Below are 15,371 nucleotides of genomic sequence, written 5' to 3'. Positions count from 1 at the left end.
ATCAAAAGAAAGCACAGAAGAGTGAAGGATGAAATGGGCTAGACCTTTAACAGTGTATAGAAGATATAGGTTTCTTAACACTTTGGAAGCAGATTTTTCTCAGAAACCTAGATAAAAATTCAGTTGTCTATTCTTAATTATGGAAAAAGTCATTCACAACATAAAAATACTTTCACAAAACAAAACCAGATACAACAATCCTCCATTATCTTCTATATAAATTGAACCTAAGAACTGAGCAGCTGCCACATTTTGCTTACAATTTGGTTGGCATTTTGACACATCATTCAAATTCAGAGTATTTCTCTTTTACCTAAAGCAAATAGATTTTGCTTTAAATAGCCCACTTCGTGCAGTGATCCTTGCAAGCACAAATCCTCAGTTGTCATTCATGCAAAAATGTTTAACTGACTTTTAAATTATGAGTGATCTACCAAAGCACAGATTTTCACATTATAAGACAACAGAATTTGAATTAAAATGAAGCATCAACTTCAGAAGAGAGATAATCAAGAGGAGATGTTATGCTGTTCATAACATTTTTTTTTAATTAAGATAGCAATAGCACACACCAGGATATGAGTGAGCAGTTTCCTTCCTGCTTGTCTTCGAACACTTGCTGAGCCCCTGCATACAGACACTGACACAGAGCACTCCCCATCCAAGCACAGAAGGGAACAAGGGAACAGCAAGTACACACACAGTTCATAGTGCTCTGCAAAGAGAACTAAAGGGCTCTAGGGAGAACTGCAAACACTTGTAAACAGAAAACTTCTGCCAATGGAGACACACTGATTTGTTCACGAGTGTGAAAATAATTTTATATATAAAGTATTGTCCACTTCGAAGTAGACTACAAAATCCACTGTGATTGCCAGGATAATTCAGAAGATTTTTGTTGTGTAAAACCACTTGTTTAACTCATAGTCAACATATACAGTTCAGGTCTTTTTTTTTTTTCCTATCAATCCTACTAATATGTCTTGAAGAAAAACATACGAAGACAGCTTGAAATACACTGAAGCTGGAAAGAAAACTGAGCTATGTCTACAGCATAACTGACCCAAGAGACTACTACTACACTGAGTTTACTTTCAGACCAAAGTTTGTTAGCTGTACTAACATAACCACTTCTTTTTCTTCTGGAAAATAAATGGGATGGAACTACTGGTAAATCCAGGTGTTAACACACCGTCTTTCTATTCATTTCTTACAATCACAAAGGATTAAAATCCAATTGTTGAGCGCTTAGGTACACAAATACAGTAGCAAACACTTCACTGGCTTTCTAATTAAGAGATGGGAACAGTGCGGAATAGGTCAGCACCTCTGTCCATGGGAAACGAGTGCAATAGGAATATGCAGAAAAGTAACTCAAAAAGAAATAAAAGGTTACATTCATGAAAGAAGAGCATTAGACTTAATGTAGAAAGCAGAAAATCTGCTTTTTGACTTTATTGTTAGAGTTCTTGGCAAAGAACTACTGTAATAAAACATCAATATATGCTAAACTTTGCAATGAAAACTAAAGTGAAAAAATACACCCTCACCTTAAATACAAGAAACACAGCAGGAAGTCAAATCAATGGTCTGTTCAGCCCAATCACTCTAGTTTTTATGAGCTAAGCTTACTCAAGTACTTCTTCCAGTAAAAGAAATCACATAGCATTCAGGGCATAACTGAGGAGGAGAGAGAAAATAAATACTCACCACATTAGAGTTCTATGGCATTAAAGAAAACACCAGTAAGTGTGCATCTGATTGTCAGAACCCATCTAACGTATCAAAATGTTTCTGCTGTTATATTAAGACAGGTCATATGCCACCTCTGAAATACATTTGAAGTTAATTTTCCTTATGTCATCAGAAGTTAGTAAAGCTACCCTCATACATTAACGTAGCAATGGACGTCATGATCTTCATTGAAAGACATCTAGTATCAGTAAATCATGGAACCTGGTAAGTTAATCATCAACAATGTTGTGATGAATAACAACTGAAATAGACAATCCCCTCATTAAACATCAAATGAATAATAATCAAATCCACATCCAATGTGTATCTCTGATTCGCATTGTATATGATCTCCCCACTTAAACAGTTACAACAGTGGAACAGATGGAGTGTAAACCAATATATGGAGTTTCTCTAACGGTAGTTTTTCCACTGCAGTTTTCATAATTCCAGTTGTGTCAAGTGCTTTACTCAAACAAGCTTTTGAATGACAATTATTGTTGTATTTCAGTCCCCCAACACAAGCAGAGAGAAATCTTGCATTTCTGAGCCTACCACCTAAATTTTAATGACTGCAACACGGTAGTTTCACTTCCTTGATGACCAAAATTGGGGAAAAAAAATAAGATACCATCAAAAGCATTGTTAAAAAACACAGCAGAGGAAACAAATACCACACCAAATGGAAAAAAATAAAGCTGTTAACCACAGTTAAGTCATACATCAGGGCAAACAAAAAAGATCAATACCACCCTTTACAGAATGCTGAAGCATGCTGTTGTGTCTGAGAACACAGGAAATCACTCAAGTCTTTTAGGGATTTTTTTTTAAGGTTTTTCTTACTATGAAGAAGTAATAGAATAAAAGAAAAGAATCTAAGTTGAGTGATTTTTAAGAACTTTTATTCACAGATTTACAAAACATTCCTTAATAAGTAATATCAGCAGCATTCAAAAAACTCTTCATCTGCTTCTTGGTTTTGAATGACAAGCAAAGATAGAAAATGCATTGCATTCTTTATGTGTTTACTGTAATGCAAGAACCTGTTGTTTATCCTCCAGAACTTCGTCCTTGTCATCTGTTTGGTCTTCATCACAGCCCCTAGAGCAAACATAATACAGTGATTTTCAGCAGCTCCAGTTGCTCTAGCTAATCTAGGTAAAGCCTTAGGGACATGTGTTCATTCACAGGAATAAAGGCATGAAAACAGCTTTTACTGTATATTTTGCATACACCAAAACCTACTCTATTCAGTTTTACCCCCTCCACTTTTATCACGTTTTATTTAAGAGATGTAAATGAATAAGGAGGAGGTAAACAACCCTGTCACTGTTATGCTCTAGTGGAAAAATCCCACACTCCAGGATGGTTGAGCTAGAAAAAACAGCCTACTGAACTGTAATTTCAGTATTATCAACACAAAAAAAGTCTGTCAGCTATGATTATACAATGTATAGTGCCCCACTATTACTTCCTATGAAATCATATGAAGAAAACAATGGTAGAACAGAACTTTGGGGAACATCCATTTTCCAGTCACCTCTCATTCTCCAAGGCAGTGTACAAGACATGTCAAAAATTACAGAGAATTAAATGTTATTGACTCACTTGCTCACAACTCTTTTTAAAGAAATCTTTCAAGCAAAGAACTCAGATAACAGATTTTAAATCTCAGTGCTGCACAATAAAAAAAACAACACAACACACACTAGATTTTGTTAAGTCTCGACATTTGTAATTGAGGTCCCAAAAATCATTGATTTATTCTTAATCTGAGATGTAAGTTCTGACTTAGAAAAAAAGCAAAAAAAAGGTACAAAATAGTTCATGCTAACATTAGTGATAAATATGCAAGGTAACATGAGAAAGTTAAGAGTGTTTTTCAGTTCTGAGAAGGTGTTAAGCATATTAAATTTTACAATACCATAAAAACGTACTCAAAGAATTTAACTTACCCAAGCACATCAGCTCTGCTGAGGCCTTCTAGTTCCAGGGTTTTATAGAAATCTGTAATGTTTCCATATATCATTTTTGAGCATCTGCTGGAGGAGGTTACATCTTCAGAAGTTATGCTGCAAAGTTTTTCTTGTAGACCTGAAATATTTGCAGTCATTTCAGTAACTAATATAACAAAAAAAACCACATTGCTTACATTATCAAGCCTAAGGAATTTCATTCTATTAACAAAAAATATTGTTTAAATAATTATAATGACACCCTTTCACCAGCTACAAGTCCTCAAATAAATTATGACTTATTTCTAATGACACAGGAGGTATATAATAATGGAGAGGGTTCAATTCTGAGATGTTTATACTAGCATGATATGAAACACCAAAGCTGAAGTCCTGTATGAGACCTCAATATACAGCAACAAAGGTAGATAGCTAACGGTAGGATGTATTTAAAGCAGTAATGGATATAACACACAAACACTAATCCAGACAGATAATCAGCCAGGGCCACAGTGTATAGTTCTTGCATGTGTGTTATGTAAGCACACTACTATTTTTCCAGCTAATCATATGTTTCTGCTATAGGTTTCTAAACATGTGCAAAATATTCCAAGGAAGTGGAATGAAAAGGAACAGAAAGACTGAAACAGTCTTAAAAAGAAGAAAAGTGGCTTGAGTCAAATCCAAATGGAGACAGTATCATACTTACAGTGCCCTATTATTAGGGGTTCTTAACAGGACAGATTTATAGAATTTTCTGTCTTTTCCCTTTCCTGCCAGCCTTGTATCACAATAACTCTAGCTTCTAACACTTGACGTGGTCATTTAGAAGGTAAAGATACATATTGAAGGAAAGGATGCTTATTTAAAAGAAATTCACCATCAGAAAGAATACATGCATTCTGCAGATTTCCCCAATAAAATCACAGGGTATAAATAAAACTGAGAAAGTTACATGAAACAAGTTGCCACTACTAAATAAAGGGTAGATTAAAGTATGATCAAATAGAAATAATAAACAGTTCAACTAGTCTTGCATAGCTAATTGGTTTATTGAATTTTCTGACCTAATATCAGTTAAATGTAATAAGGAAATAGATACATGCTTTCATTACTTTACCTATAAGGGGAAAAAAGCAGTATCACCACTTACCTATATAAGTTTGTAATTCTTGTTCCAGACTAATTAAGGCTTCTTGGTCAGCAATATGTTCCCAATAATACTCATCTTTTTTAATTACATCGATGCATCCGTGCTTTGATATCTCAGTATCAGCTCTGAACACATGCATAGGTGAACTCTTTGGTCTTTGATGAGTGTTTTTTGCACCATTTCCAGTCAGTTTATGTTGTAGCACATCCACAGATTGAGGTCTGATAAAATCATTCCCTGAAATCACACAAGATCACAACTCAAGATTTCAAAAAGTTAATTCAATTTCAAATAATGAATGATGTAATCTGTAGTTCAAATTACAAGTTGATCCAAATTGATAATAATTATAAATTTAATAATTTTAAACAAATAAGCACTGTGAACAGTTGCTACTTGCACAGACAAATCTCAAACTCTACTGCTTTTTAGTTGGAACAAATCAAACTGACTGAAAGATTGCATATATTATGCTTATCTAAAGCAACTCAAGGCTGCCAGGAACACTTGTAGAGGTTAAAAAAAAGCTGTGTAAGTGTTGGTTTCAGCTGCTGATAGGAGGACAATCAATAACCACCATAGTCATTTAAATACCTGTCAAAACTGCAGAAGTGTTGTAATATTAACATTTTGATGGTTGTTTCTTCTGCTTTTATTTGATATTTGGAAGAGATCTCTAAAATGCATTATCTGCTTTAAAGAGACAATGTTACAAACATGCTCAAAAATAAACACTAGTCAAAATAACATCTTAAAGTAGGATCACAAAACTATCATTCTTACCTGAGTATGACCTGTGCATTACTGGAGGAGAAATTCTATTTTGAGTCTTGAGACCCCTTGAAGATGTACTCATTTGCCATTCTAGAACAGCCTGAACTACAGACTCATCAGCATATTCACTTAAGCTCCTGTCAGTAACCCATCTTCCACCTCCTGAAATTAAGAATTATTAAAGGAAAATCTGGGTTGATTTTGTGTTAACGTACATCCATTGTTACTGTATTTGCTGCATGTAGCACAGTGTAATATAAAGAAACCTTAGTACAAAGAGAACATACTCCAGGTTCTGAAGTGCTGGAGCAAATGTTTGATACTCTCAAGATAAAAGTATCCTTACAGACCAACTTATTTCTTAAAAATAATGAAGTGACCTATTCCGTATGTGTTTAAGACAGAATAAGATCTTTGGAACCCTTTGGGAGTGTAAAAATGTATCACGACTAAAATGAATGCAACAGGCACTAGAATACTTATACACCAAAGACTATCCCTCATGCAGAAAGTATAATTTATACTTTTCTTCAGCTTATGGATATAAAAGCATTTTTTCTACGTGAAAAGAATCAGAATGGTTTGAGTTGGGAGGGATCTTTAGAGATCATTTAGTCCCAAGCCTCCTGCAATGGGCATGGACAAAAGAACATGTGCCACATTAAATCTAGTACTGTACATTGACAGAGATTTGTAAGATCACATTCTGCTTAATGAATTTCTTTTCATTCTACAATTCTCACTACAGCAGCTATTGGTCACAAAAAAGCTCATAGATGTGAGATAACTACTGCATAAGTTGTGCTCATGTCACTTAAGTAGCTCAAGAAATGGTTAATTTGAAAAAAGTTTTACAATTATCAATAGTTGACTATCATAACAATGACAAAACTGTATGTAAAACTTAGATGTCTAACAGAAAATAAAACTATAAAAACTTACCTCCCAAAATTTCTTTAGAAGCAAGATTTCCGTCAAGAGGAAAAGGTGAAAGATACTGATTGTCAGCTGTGAAAGATGAGTGACAAGACGATTTCCTCATCGCAGACACAGTTTCTTTTGGCAAATCGTCTGGTGGTGTATTTTCCTGAACTGCAATTCCTGAGTCACTTGGAAAAAGAGATTACAAAAGTAAAATACAACAGAACAGATCACATCCTACCAAATACATTTTGGGATATCAGAAAAATTGCACCTGTTTCATTTAATATCACAGTTCTAATTATTAAAGATAAGTTTTGTCATTTGTTGATGAATGCAAATAAATCAGAAATTAGAATTACTCCCTTTACTCTTACAAATTGTCTCTTCTTTTCTCACACTTTCCAAACTCTTCAAATGGTTCAATGTTTCTCTGGTTATTCATTCCTGTAGACTCAGCTTCCAAAACCAAGAAGTTACGTGATTCTTCCAACCCCATGTCATAAGACTAATTAAAAAAAAAAAAAGCATATTCAGCACATATTCAGCAATAGAATATAATTCCAAAGACCACAAACTGAGGTGATAAAAAGCCTGTACATTTCATTTCTGTATAATTTCCATACATTAAGTGTCCGTGGACACAACATGAGAAAATGTGAATGGGAAGCTACAATTCCCATATTTTTTATGAAGACCATCAGTAGATCAAATATATACCTATTTTTAAATTATAAATTGCTACGCTGTTGCTAGCTTAAGTCTCAACAGATCAATACCTAAACTATGTAAGATCACTGTGAAGGTTTATGCAGTTCTTTAGCACATACTTACATCATCAAGAAATTCAATTTTCAGAGTGGACTCTGCACTTTCCGAAACACTCTTAGGTACTTCCTCTCTAAAAACGTACGTCCAGTATCTCCTCACCTCTTCAACTATGAAATATAATAAGATGCATTTTGTTTTTTCATTTTCATGACACACTTATGAAAACACACATTGTATTAGGTATTACATTACTTTATTATAGTTACTTTTTTCAGGCTGAAACTGTTTAAGTACATCCCTGTTGAAAAACAACACAGTAAAAATGCTCCTCCCAGATATGTAATATTTAGCTTCAGTAACAAAGCTACTACACCTGTTATGTCATCTGTATCACCAGCATCTTCTTGTTCCTCTTTTGCAGTCACCACTTCGTGCAATGCGCTCCGTATTTGTGCAGGCTTTAAATCTTTAACACAACTACCAGACATTTCATCAACAGAAGTTCTAAAAAAATAAAATAAACAACAACTAGGGAAAAAAAATAATAATCAGGCTTTTAAAAAGTCAGATTTGTTGTTTGTGGTTGTTTATTTTTTTCCATGTCATCAAAGAAAATCCATACAATTTACTGCATCACTATTTGCTGCTGCTAAAAAGCGTCCACTTGTGTTCAGTCTCACTTGAATGAATGATGGATTAACCTCACACCTCAGGAACTCAACAAGTATTTGTCATATGTACAGCAGTATCCTGAAGGGCCTACTTATTTTTCTGTATAAAATTCCTGAAATAAAATCAGGCTTCCAAATACCATCATTGGTCTTCAAATTCTACAACCAACTGACAGAAAAGAGACTCTGTTCAAGTAACCCCTCTGCAGTAATTGTGATATATGAAGTCATTAAGTTTGGCTGTAAGGTCTCCTTTGCAAAATTACATACCTAGTCACAGTCAATCTAATTAACCCTTAAATATCCAATATAACAATGCTCCAATGCAATTTTGTTAATGTCATGAGTAATTTCTGACTTCTTTTACTGGCACCAGTGATTTCAACAATACCTTCTATATTTCTTGAGCAAGAGCTTCTCCATGTAGCTCAGGCCACCCTCCTTGAATTGAATTTGGACGTGTTCTTCCATGGCAGAAAAATTGGTCTGCACTTCACGATTTCCCACAGATTCTATTAGCATTATTAAAAAGCAACAACACACACATATCCAGATTTATAAACTTGCTACTTAGATACATTATTTTTTGAATGAACATCAAGCTAGTAGTCTATGCCCAGCTAAGCCTTTGCATAATTCTAAAATTGAGAATGCCAGGATAATCCTGTTAAGACAAAAAGATAAAGGGAGCTTTGAATCACACGAAGCATAATTTACAACTTGTTCCCATTTACTGGATTCAGCCAGAAGGAAGTCACGCTGTCAGAACTTGTGGAAAATATAGGTTTTATATAGATTTTAATAAGACTGCACATATAAAGGTTGCCCAGCTTCTCATTCTTATTACTAAAGGTAAATTAAAAAAGAAATATCAGATTGTAAGATACATAAGAAGTTTGCAGATTAGCAGTAACGTATACAAACGTTCCTCATACCTCATGATTTCTCATCACACTGATAAAGCCTGTCCCATATGATTGCTATTAATTCTCAGTCAGGTGCATGAGATCTTAAAACTGGTCATTACACAATATTTTCAGCAGGGGTGGTAGCCAGTACAACCTCATTCACTGCAGCTTCTCACATAAAGAAATACTACTAAAGATTGAGGGGAAAAAAGTCCAAACCATAACCCTACAGATAAAAATCACATCATAACACAGGGGTGGAGAAAAGAGTGTATTATTTTTTGGTACAAAAATATGCAAAGAAGACAGACCATCCTTGGGCTAGAGCACACAGACTAGCTTATATAAATCTAACCAGACAAGAGCTTTCTCCGTGTTTGGTTTTTTTTCACCCCCATGCATGCTTGAAGTGACTGCATGTTTTTACTGGAAGAAATATTAGAAACCTGTGGAAGGTAAACAGAAAAAGTACTTCGATACAGCATATGAAAGCCATGCATATTCCCTTAAGGACTTGGACTTTATTTTATCATTCATATTAAAGTATAAGAACAATGCTGTAGAAACCTACAGGGACATGGGCTGAACAGTCTGGCCAGAATAACAGCTAATTACAAGAATTCTGATACAACACCAACTTGTACATTATTGAAAAAACTTCATAGGTTGTTGCTAATTAACAGGAGAGTGTAGAGGAAAGAAGAAGCCTAAAAGCTACCTAAAATAGATGTTCACTCATCCAAATGGCCACTAATGTTTTTAAAATGCAATCCAAACAAAAAGAAATCATACCTGATAGAACCTCACCAGCATGCTGCTCTCGTCTGTGATCATTACCATTTCTCCACTGAATCAGAGTTTCCTGAAAAGACTGTGCAGATTCCTCCTCATTAAATATACCATTTAGTAATATCCCTTTGTCCTGATTGTCAAGGCCTGTCCAGGTTGATTCTGAAGAGAGCTCCTAAATCAGTTCCACAGCATCATTAATACAGCACTTGTGATGATAAACCTCTCCCTGGTTACATATATAATAGCAACAACATTTTTATTCTCAGCTATGGAAATGCGAACCCAGTTTTCTGTGCTGCCCTGGTTATCAAACCCACGCAATTGTTAAGCCATCTTGACCTTATCTAAATTGAAATATTCTATCAAGAGTAATATGAGGGGGGAAAAATTGGATAAGCAAACAAAAAAAAAGTAAATACTTTTAGTACGCATAAAGCAGTAGTCATAGATAGCCTATGTATATAGGGCAGATATCCAGAGACATAAATATGGGTCAGCAGTCTGTTAAGGCTGACAGCCTGATCCCTCACACTCAGCACACGGAGAAACCTCAGGTCACCCAGCTGAAGGTGTCACAAACACTTTAAAGGATTTTGGCTTTGAACTGCACAGTACCTCAGCAGTGCCTGCTGACGCTGGCGAGGATGGTAACTCGTTTGAAGTGACCCCACCCCTGCTGGTCACCCTCTTCTGACGATTAATTCCTCTTTCATTCACATTTACTTCATCGGCGAATCGATCAACAGCTTGCAGTTTTCCAGCGCACGCAGTGGCTTCTGCCTGTTCACGGAACATCGCGAAACCTTTCATTTGTCACACATACATACACACAAAGGCTCTCCGAGCAGCATCCCCGGAGCACGGCCGGACCCGATGCCCGGACCGCCCGCATCCCGGCCCGGCTCTGTGGAGCCGCATCGCCCCCTGGCGGTGCGCCCGGCGTCTGCAAACAGCCGGAGCTCCCGAGCAGGAGGAGGAGGAACGCTTAGCCGAGCACTAAAGGAGGCAAAACACTGGTGATTCTGATGCCAGGTCATCTCCAGGGGAAGTTTTCAGGGTAGGCTTCCTGCTTACGCTTGCTAAAAGACACGTGTAAATCGGCTTCGTTTATAATGATGATCTGCAATATAAGTCGCCAGTAAGCCACAGGTTCAGAAAGCAGAATTAGCAGTGCATCCTGCTTATCCAAGTAATTAGAACTACAGAACATGCCCAGACTAATGAACATGCTCTATTTGCCTGCAATCACACAGTGGCCGTCTCAAGTCTTCCTCAGCCACCTGCATGTGCAGGGCCAGTGAATAAAAACACAGCCTGGGGGAGCTCCCTGTTAAGGACTTGATAAGACCACTTATCTTTGCCACTCCTGGAGATCAACATATAAAGCCTTCCTCTACTAAGCAGTTATCAGCATGAGCAATCATGGAATTTAAGTGGATATAATCACATAGAACATTTCCAACGTACTTGGACAAACAGGTGGAAAAACCCTACTACTATAAGCTTCCACTCCAGTTAAGTCAGATTATTTAAACTTGCTTCAAAATAGCCTCAAATATACAACTAATTTTCTGTTTGTAAATTGCTGTGCATCTAATCCTTTTAATTTGACCTTCTTAGTGAGGCAAGCAGTCCCTTTAATGACTTACTATTCCCAGCAGCTGAACAAAGTATAAAATATGTATAAAAATCATGCAGTCTTTCAGTGAACTCCATGCCAGCAGACATGTTCCAGCAGACCACACACTTCTGCTAAACTATACATGTCTAGATACTGTTACAAAGCCACTATACACACACACATATATCCTAGTGATATTTTTTATACCACATACTGTCACCTTATTCTTAGTTTCACATTGTCCACATGCCATCTCCTTCACCTGAGGTTTATCCTGAGCTCCATCATCTGTCATTTCATGCTTCCACTGGTCTTTCACTGGCTCTAGGAAAAACAGAAAACCAAATAACATGCCATTGCAATCTCTGATTTCTTCTTTATTGCTTAATTGCAGCAACTTTCAAGAACCTGGTGCTCTACCAAAAGTCTGTAGGTTTTTAATGAAGTTACTAAAGAAACCGTTACCTTGAATTGGTTCTTTCAATAGCTGCAACTTCACTTTTCCTGAAGAAACCTACATGGAAGAATATATTTACGTATTAAAGTATTTGAGTGTGAATATTAAAAAGAAAGATGCCAATGAAAATGAATACATATATGGTACAGGTTGGGGGATGACCTGCTGGAGAGAAGCGCTGAGGAGAGGGACCTGGGTGTCCTGGTGGATGACAGGCTGGCCATGAGCAAGCAGTGTGCCCTGGTGGCCAAGGGATCTCGGGTGCATTAAAATGAGTATGGACAGCAGGTCAAGGGAGGTGATTCTCCCCCTCTACTCTGCCCTGGTGAGGCCTCACCTGGGGTACTGTGTCCAGTTCTGGGCTCCCCAGCACAAAAAGACAGGGATCTCCTGGAAAGGGTCCAGCAGAGGGCTACAAAGATGATTAAGGGTGCTGAACACCTCCCTTATGAGAAAAGGCTGAGAGACCTGGGGCTGTTCAGCCTTGAAAAAAGAAGACTCAGAGGGGATCTGATCCATGTCTATAAATATCTGAGGAGCAGGAGACAAAGGGATGAGGCTGGACTCTCCTCAGCACTGTGTGGCGACAGGACGAGAGGAAATGGCCACAAACTGAAGCATAGGAAGTTCTGCACAAATGTGTGTGGGAACTTCTTCACAGTGCAGTGACAGAGCACTGGAGCTGCACACAGAGGTGGTGGAGTCCCCTTCTCTGGAGACTTTTTCACAGTTTGTGTCTATGAAGATAGTAAATTTATATTTAAAACTCCACATGGAGTCTTCTTATTCCAGATTTGAGACAGGCATTAGGCAAGACCTAATTAATTTGAAAGACAGGCTCATGATGACATCCAGCAATACCAAATTGGACTCTCACAACAGCAAATTATCATTGCCATCTATTATCTATTGCAAATAAAAACAACAGATCATGAAGTAGAGCTTGATGCTCCCCCAGCTCAAAGGGAAACAATCACAAATTCTACTCAGAATTACTCACTGATTCATTCCTAATGTATATAAAATTCCCACATTTTGTAGCATAAATCGTCTAAATCTTCCCTTTAAAATAGCTTTATCTGCAAATGTGTTGATAGCTTATTACCTTATTGCTTTTTACTTTGTTTCGTGACAAAAATCGTGTTTGAACAGCCATTGGTCCTGCTTGTCCAGACTTCCAGTGATAAGCACTTGATTTCCTATGAACCAAGGCAAGAAAGAGTTTACTAAGCACATACTAACTCTAAGAGAGAAGATCACTCTGGGATGAAAAATAAAATAATATGGATCAAGTAGGAAGATGAGAAAGGAAAGGGAAAACTTTCTCGAGGGACCATGTGAGAAGAGCAGCAGCAGGGCCCCCAAAGGTCAAGAGGATGTTGATTATTTTCACCATGCTTTTTATTACTGCCATATACTTTTCATCATTTCTGTTCACAATGTTATTAGTATGGACTGTATTATGCTAATTGAGTTAACAAGGTTCTGCACACAGAAATTTCACCTACTTTCTCTCCTCTTTTTCTCTGCACATGCTGGACTGCAGTTGTTGCAATATCTTCTCCATCTCTTTATTTTCCATTTCTAAATTTACTTTCTCCAGCTGCAGTTCTCTGACTTTTCTGGTGAAGTTAAAGTAGTAAAATATACAATAGGAATTACATAAAAGGCATTAAGACATCTGAAAGACATTAAAGCAGTAAGATAAAAATAAAAAACAAAGAAAAAATAATTGCCATTAATGGCTGGATACCCTTCTCTCTCCCAGTAAGGCTGAAAACAGCTCTGCAAAATTAACTGCAGGTCAAGAAAAGCCTTATTTCACTCAAGACCACCTTATCACATTTACTGAAAGAAGCAGCATACTGAGATTCAGAAACTCCAGTCTCTCTAGTTAACTGCAGGTTTTTACTCTCATAAGATTTGAGAGGCCTGAGCCCAGAAGACAACATAAAGATATTTATGGCTTGTCATTTCTGTTTGTTTTTATAGTGATAGGGCAACTCCTATATAAGCTTATCTTGCTAATCTAAAACTAAGCCAACTGTGTCTGTGCTCAGAAAGGTTCATTTCTTAATTATATTGCAATATACTATCCCACTGAATGCTTTATCACCATTTGTTTACAAGCATATGTATGTTAGTCATACAGAGTCACAGGACGTGAAAGTAATTTGAAGCCTAAGAAAGAAGAAAGGCTCAGGAGCAAAAGCATAAGGAAAACACTGGAAGAGAAATACACAAGTGAAGTTTGTGAAGGCTGTGTGATCAAGCACAGATCTTAATTATTATTCTTGTTTGTACAATAATAAGATGTTCTACCTGACATTTCATGAAAACTTAATAAAAATGCTGATACAACAGGTCTGTCACAGTCAGATAAAATGCACTTACTTTGCTTTTAATCTCACAGAGAATCCACTTTTTGAACCAGGGAGTATCACAAAATTATTGTTGTTCATGATTCCCAGTATAGTCTGTCCTCAAAAAAATAAAAATAAAAAGGAGAGAGAATTTGCATCATCTATAGTAATAAACCTCATGAGATGTTAATTTGATTGAAATTAAAACAGTGAAAAAATTGTTAGAAAGCCAAGAAATACCAACACGTGGAAAGAGAAATGCAGAGTGGAAGTGGTTCATATGAACTGTCACTAAAAGCCTAAAACAACTTTAGGTTACATTCATCTGAAAGAAAAACTCATTATTACATTCGCGATGCCAAAGAAAAGATTTATTTTCCCATTTCATCTGGGTAATTCCCAGAAGTTCAAAGAAAGTAGCTTAACATTAAGTAAAATGAATTATTCTTGAAGGAGACCCAAAGAAAGCACAGAGATGAAAACAGTATTGGTGTCTACAAAGTCAAACCATTTCAACTGATTTGTACTGATATACATCTTCATATATGAATAATGATAAATGCCTCCAGTCCTACACAAATAGTTTCAGAATGGAATTGTAACTTGCAGAGAAGATAGTTTCTCCCTTCTCTCAACATTTCCAGACAGTGGTAAAGATATTTTTTTACCCAACATTGTAAAATACCCTTCCAAGAGGCAAGTTTATACAGCAAGGAGTCCAAACAGAAGCTTAATACCCTCCCTGCTCTAGGACACTTGCAATGAAATCAATGCAGGCTAACCAGGTTGCTGAAGGTTGCACCAGCACCTGATTTCAAGCACAGTACCAAAGACTTACAGATCACAAACCTTTTGTTCTTCAATTCTTGGTTAACAGATTTCAGCTGGAAGCAGAACTTCAGCGATGTGGAGAAGCTTTCTACTTCAGAAACATCAAACGTGTAACTGAGCTCGAGAGCAGAAGTTCATCTGTCTTATGTTCACACGTAAACCTGAAAATAACCATTGGTGCAATTAAAATGTATCTCAGTGGTACTTCAGTTCTTGAAGCAAAATGCACATCAGCAATGTATGACAAAGGTTTAAAGTATCTGGCAGAGAAGAGCCTAACAACATTTCAGTGCTAACAGAAATGCCAGATGTGCACACAAGCTAAGTTTTGCTGGAAATAGTAGGCACTTCATTCTTAAAATAATTATTCTTTTATGGTACTCTAAGATAAAACAAGTTTCTACTACTTTAAAAGAAAAG

General features: G+C 36.6%; 1 protein-coding gene across 1 annotated transcript; it reads right to left on the bottom strand.

Annotated features, from left to right (window-relative positions):
• Positions 1-2,750: 2,750 nt before the first annotated feature.
• On the bottom strand, positions 2,751-14,219 carry ZBBX (zinc finger B-box domain containing). The gene is made up of 16 exons (XM_065748247.1): positions 14,152-14,219; positions 13,266-13,379; positions 12,863-12,956; positions 11,766-11,814; positions 11,515-11,624; positions 10,295-10,459; positions 9,680-9,851; positions 8,371-8,491; positions 7,682-7,812; positions 7,372-7,475; positions 6,939-7,045; positions 6,559-6,725; positions 5,626-5,778; positions 4,843-5,079; positions 3,690-3,855; positions 2,751-2,835 (listed from the first exon to the last, which is right to left on the bottom strand). Exons 1-16 carry the CDS (start codon positions 14,217-14,219, stop codon positions 2,760-2,762), a joined length of 2,034 nt encoding a protein of 677 aa, XP_065604319.1. The 3' UTR covers positions 2,751-2,759.
• Positions 14,220-15,371: the final 1,152 nt, after the last annotated feature.

Source organism: Cyrtonyx montezumae, unplaced genomic scaffold (assembly GCF_038088225.1).
Source record: "Cyrtonyx montezumae isolate F1298 unplaced genomic scaffold, pur_monq_1.0 scaffold_5, whole genome shotgun sequence".
Classification (NCBI taxonomy): Eukaryota; Metazoa; Chordata; class Aves; order Galliformes; family Odontophoridae; genus Cyrtonyx; species Cyrtonyx montezumae.
Note: the sequence above shows the minus strand (reverse complement) of the source record. Positions and strands in the feature narration are given on the sequence as shown.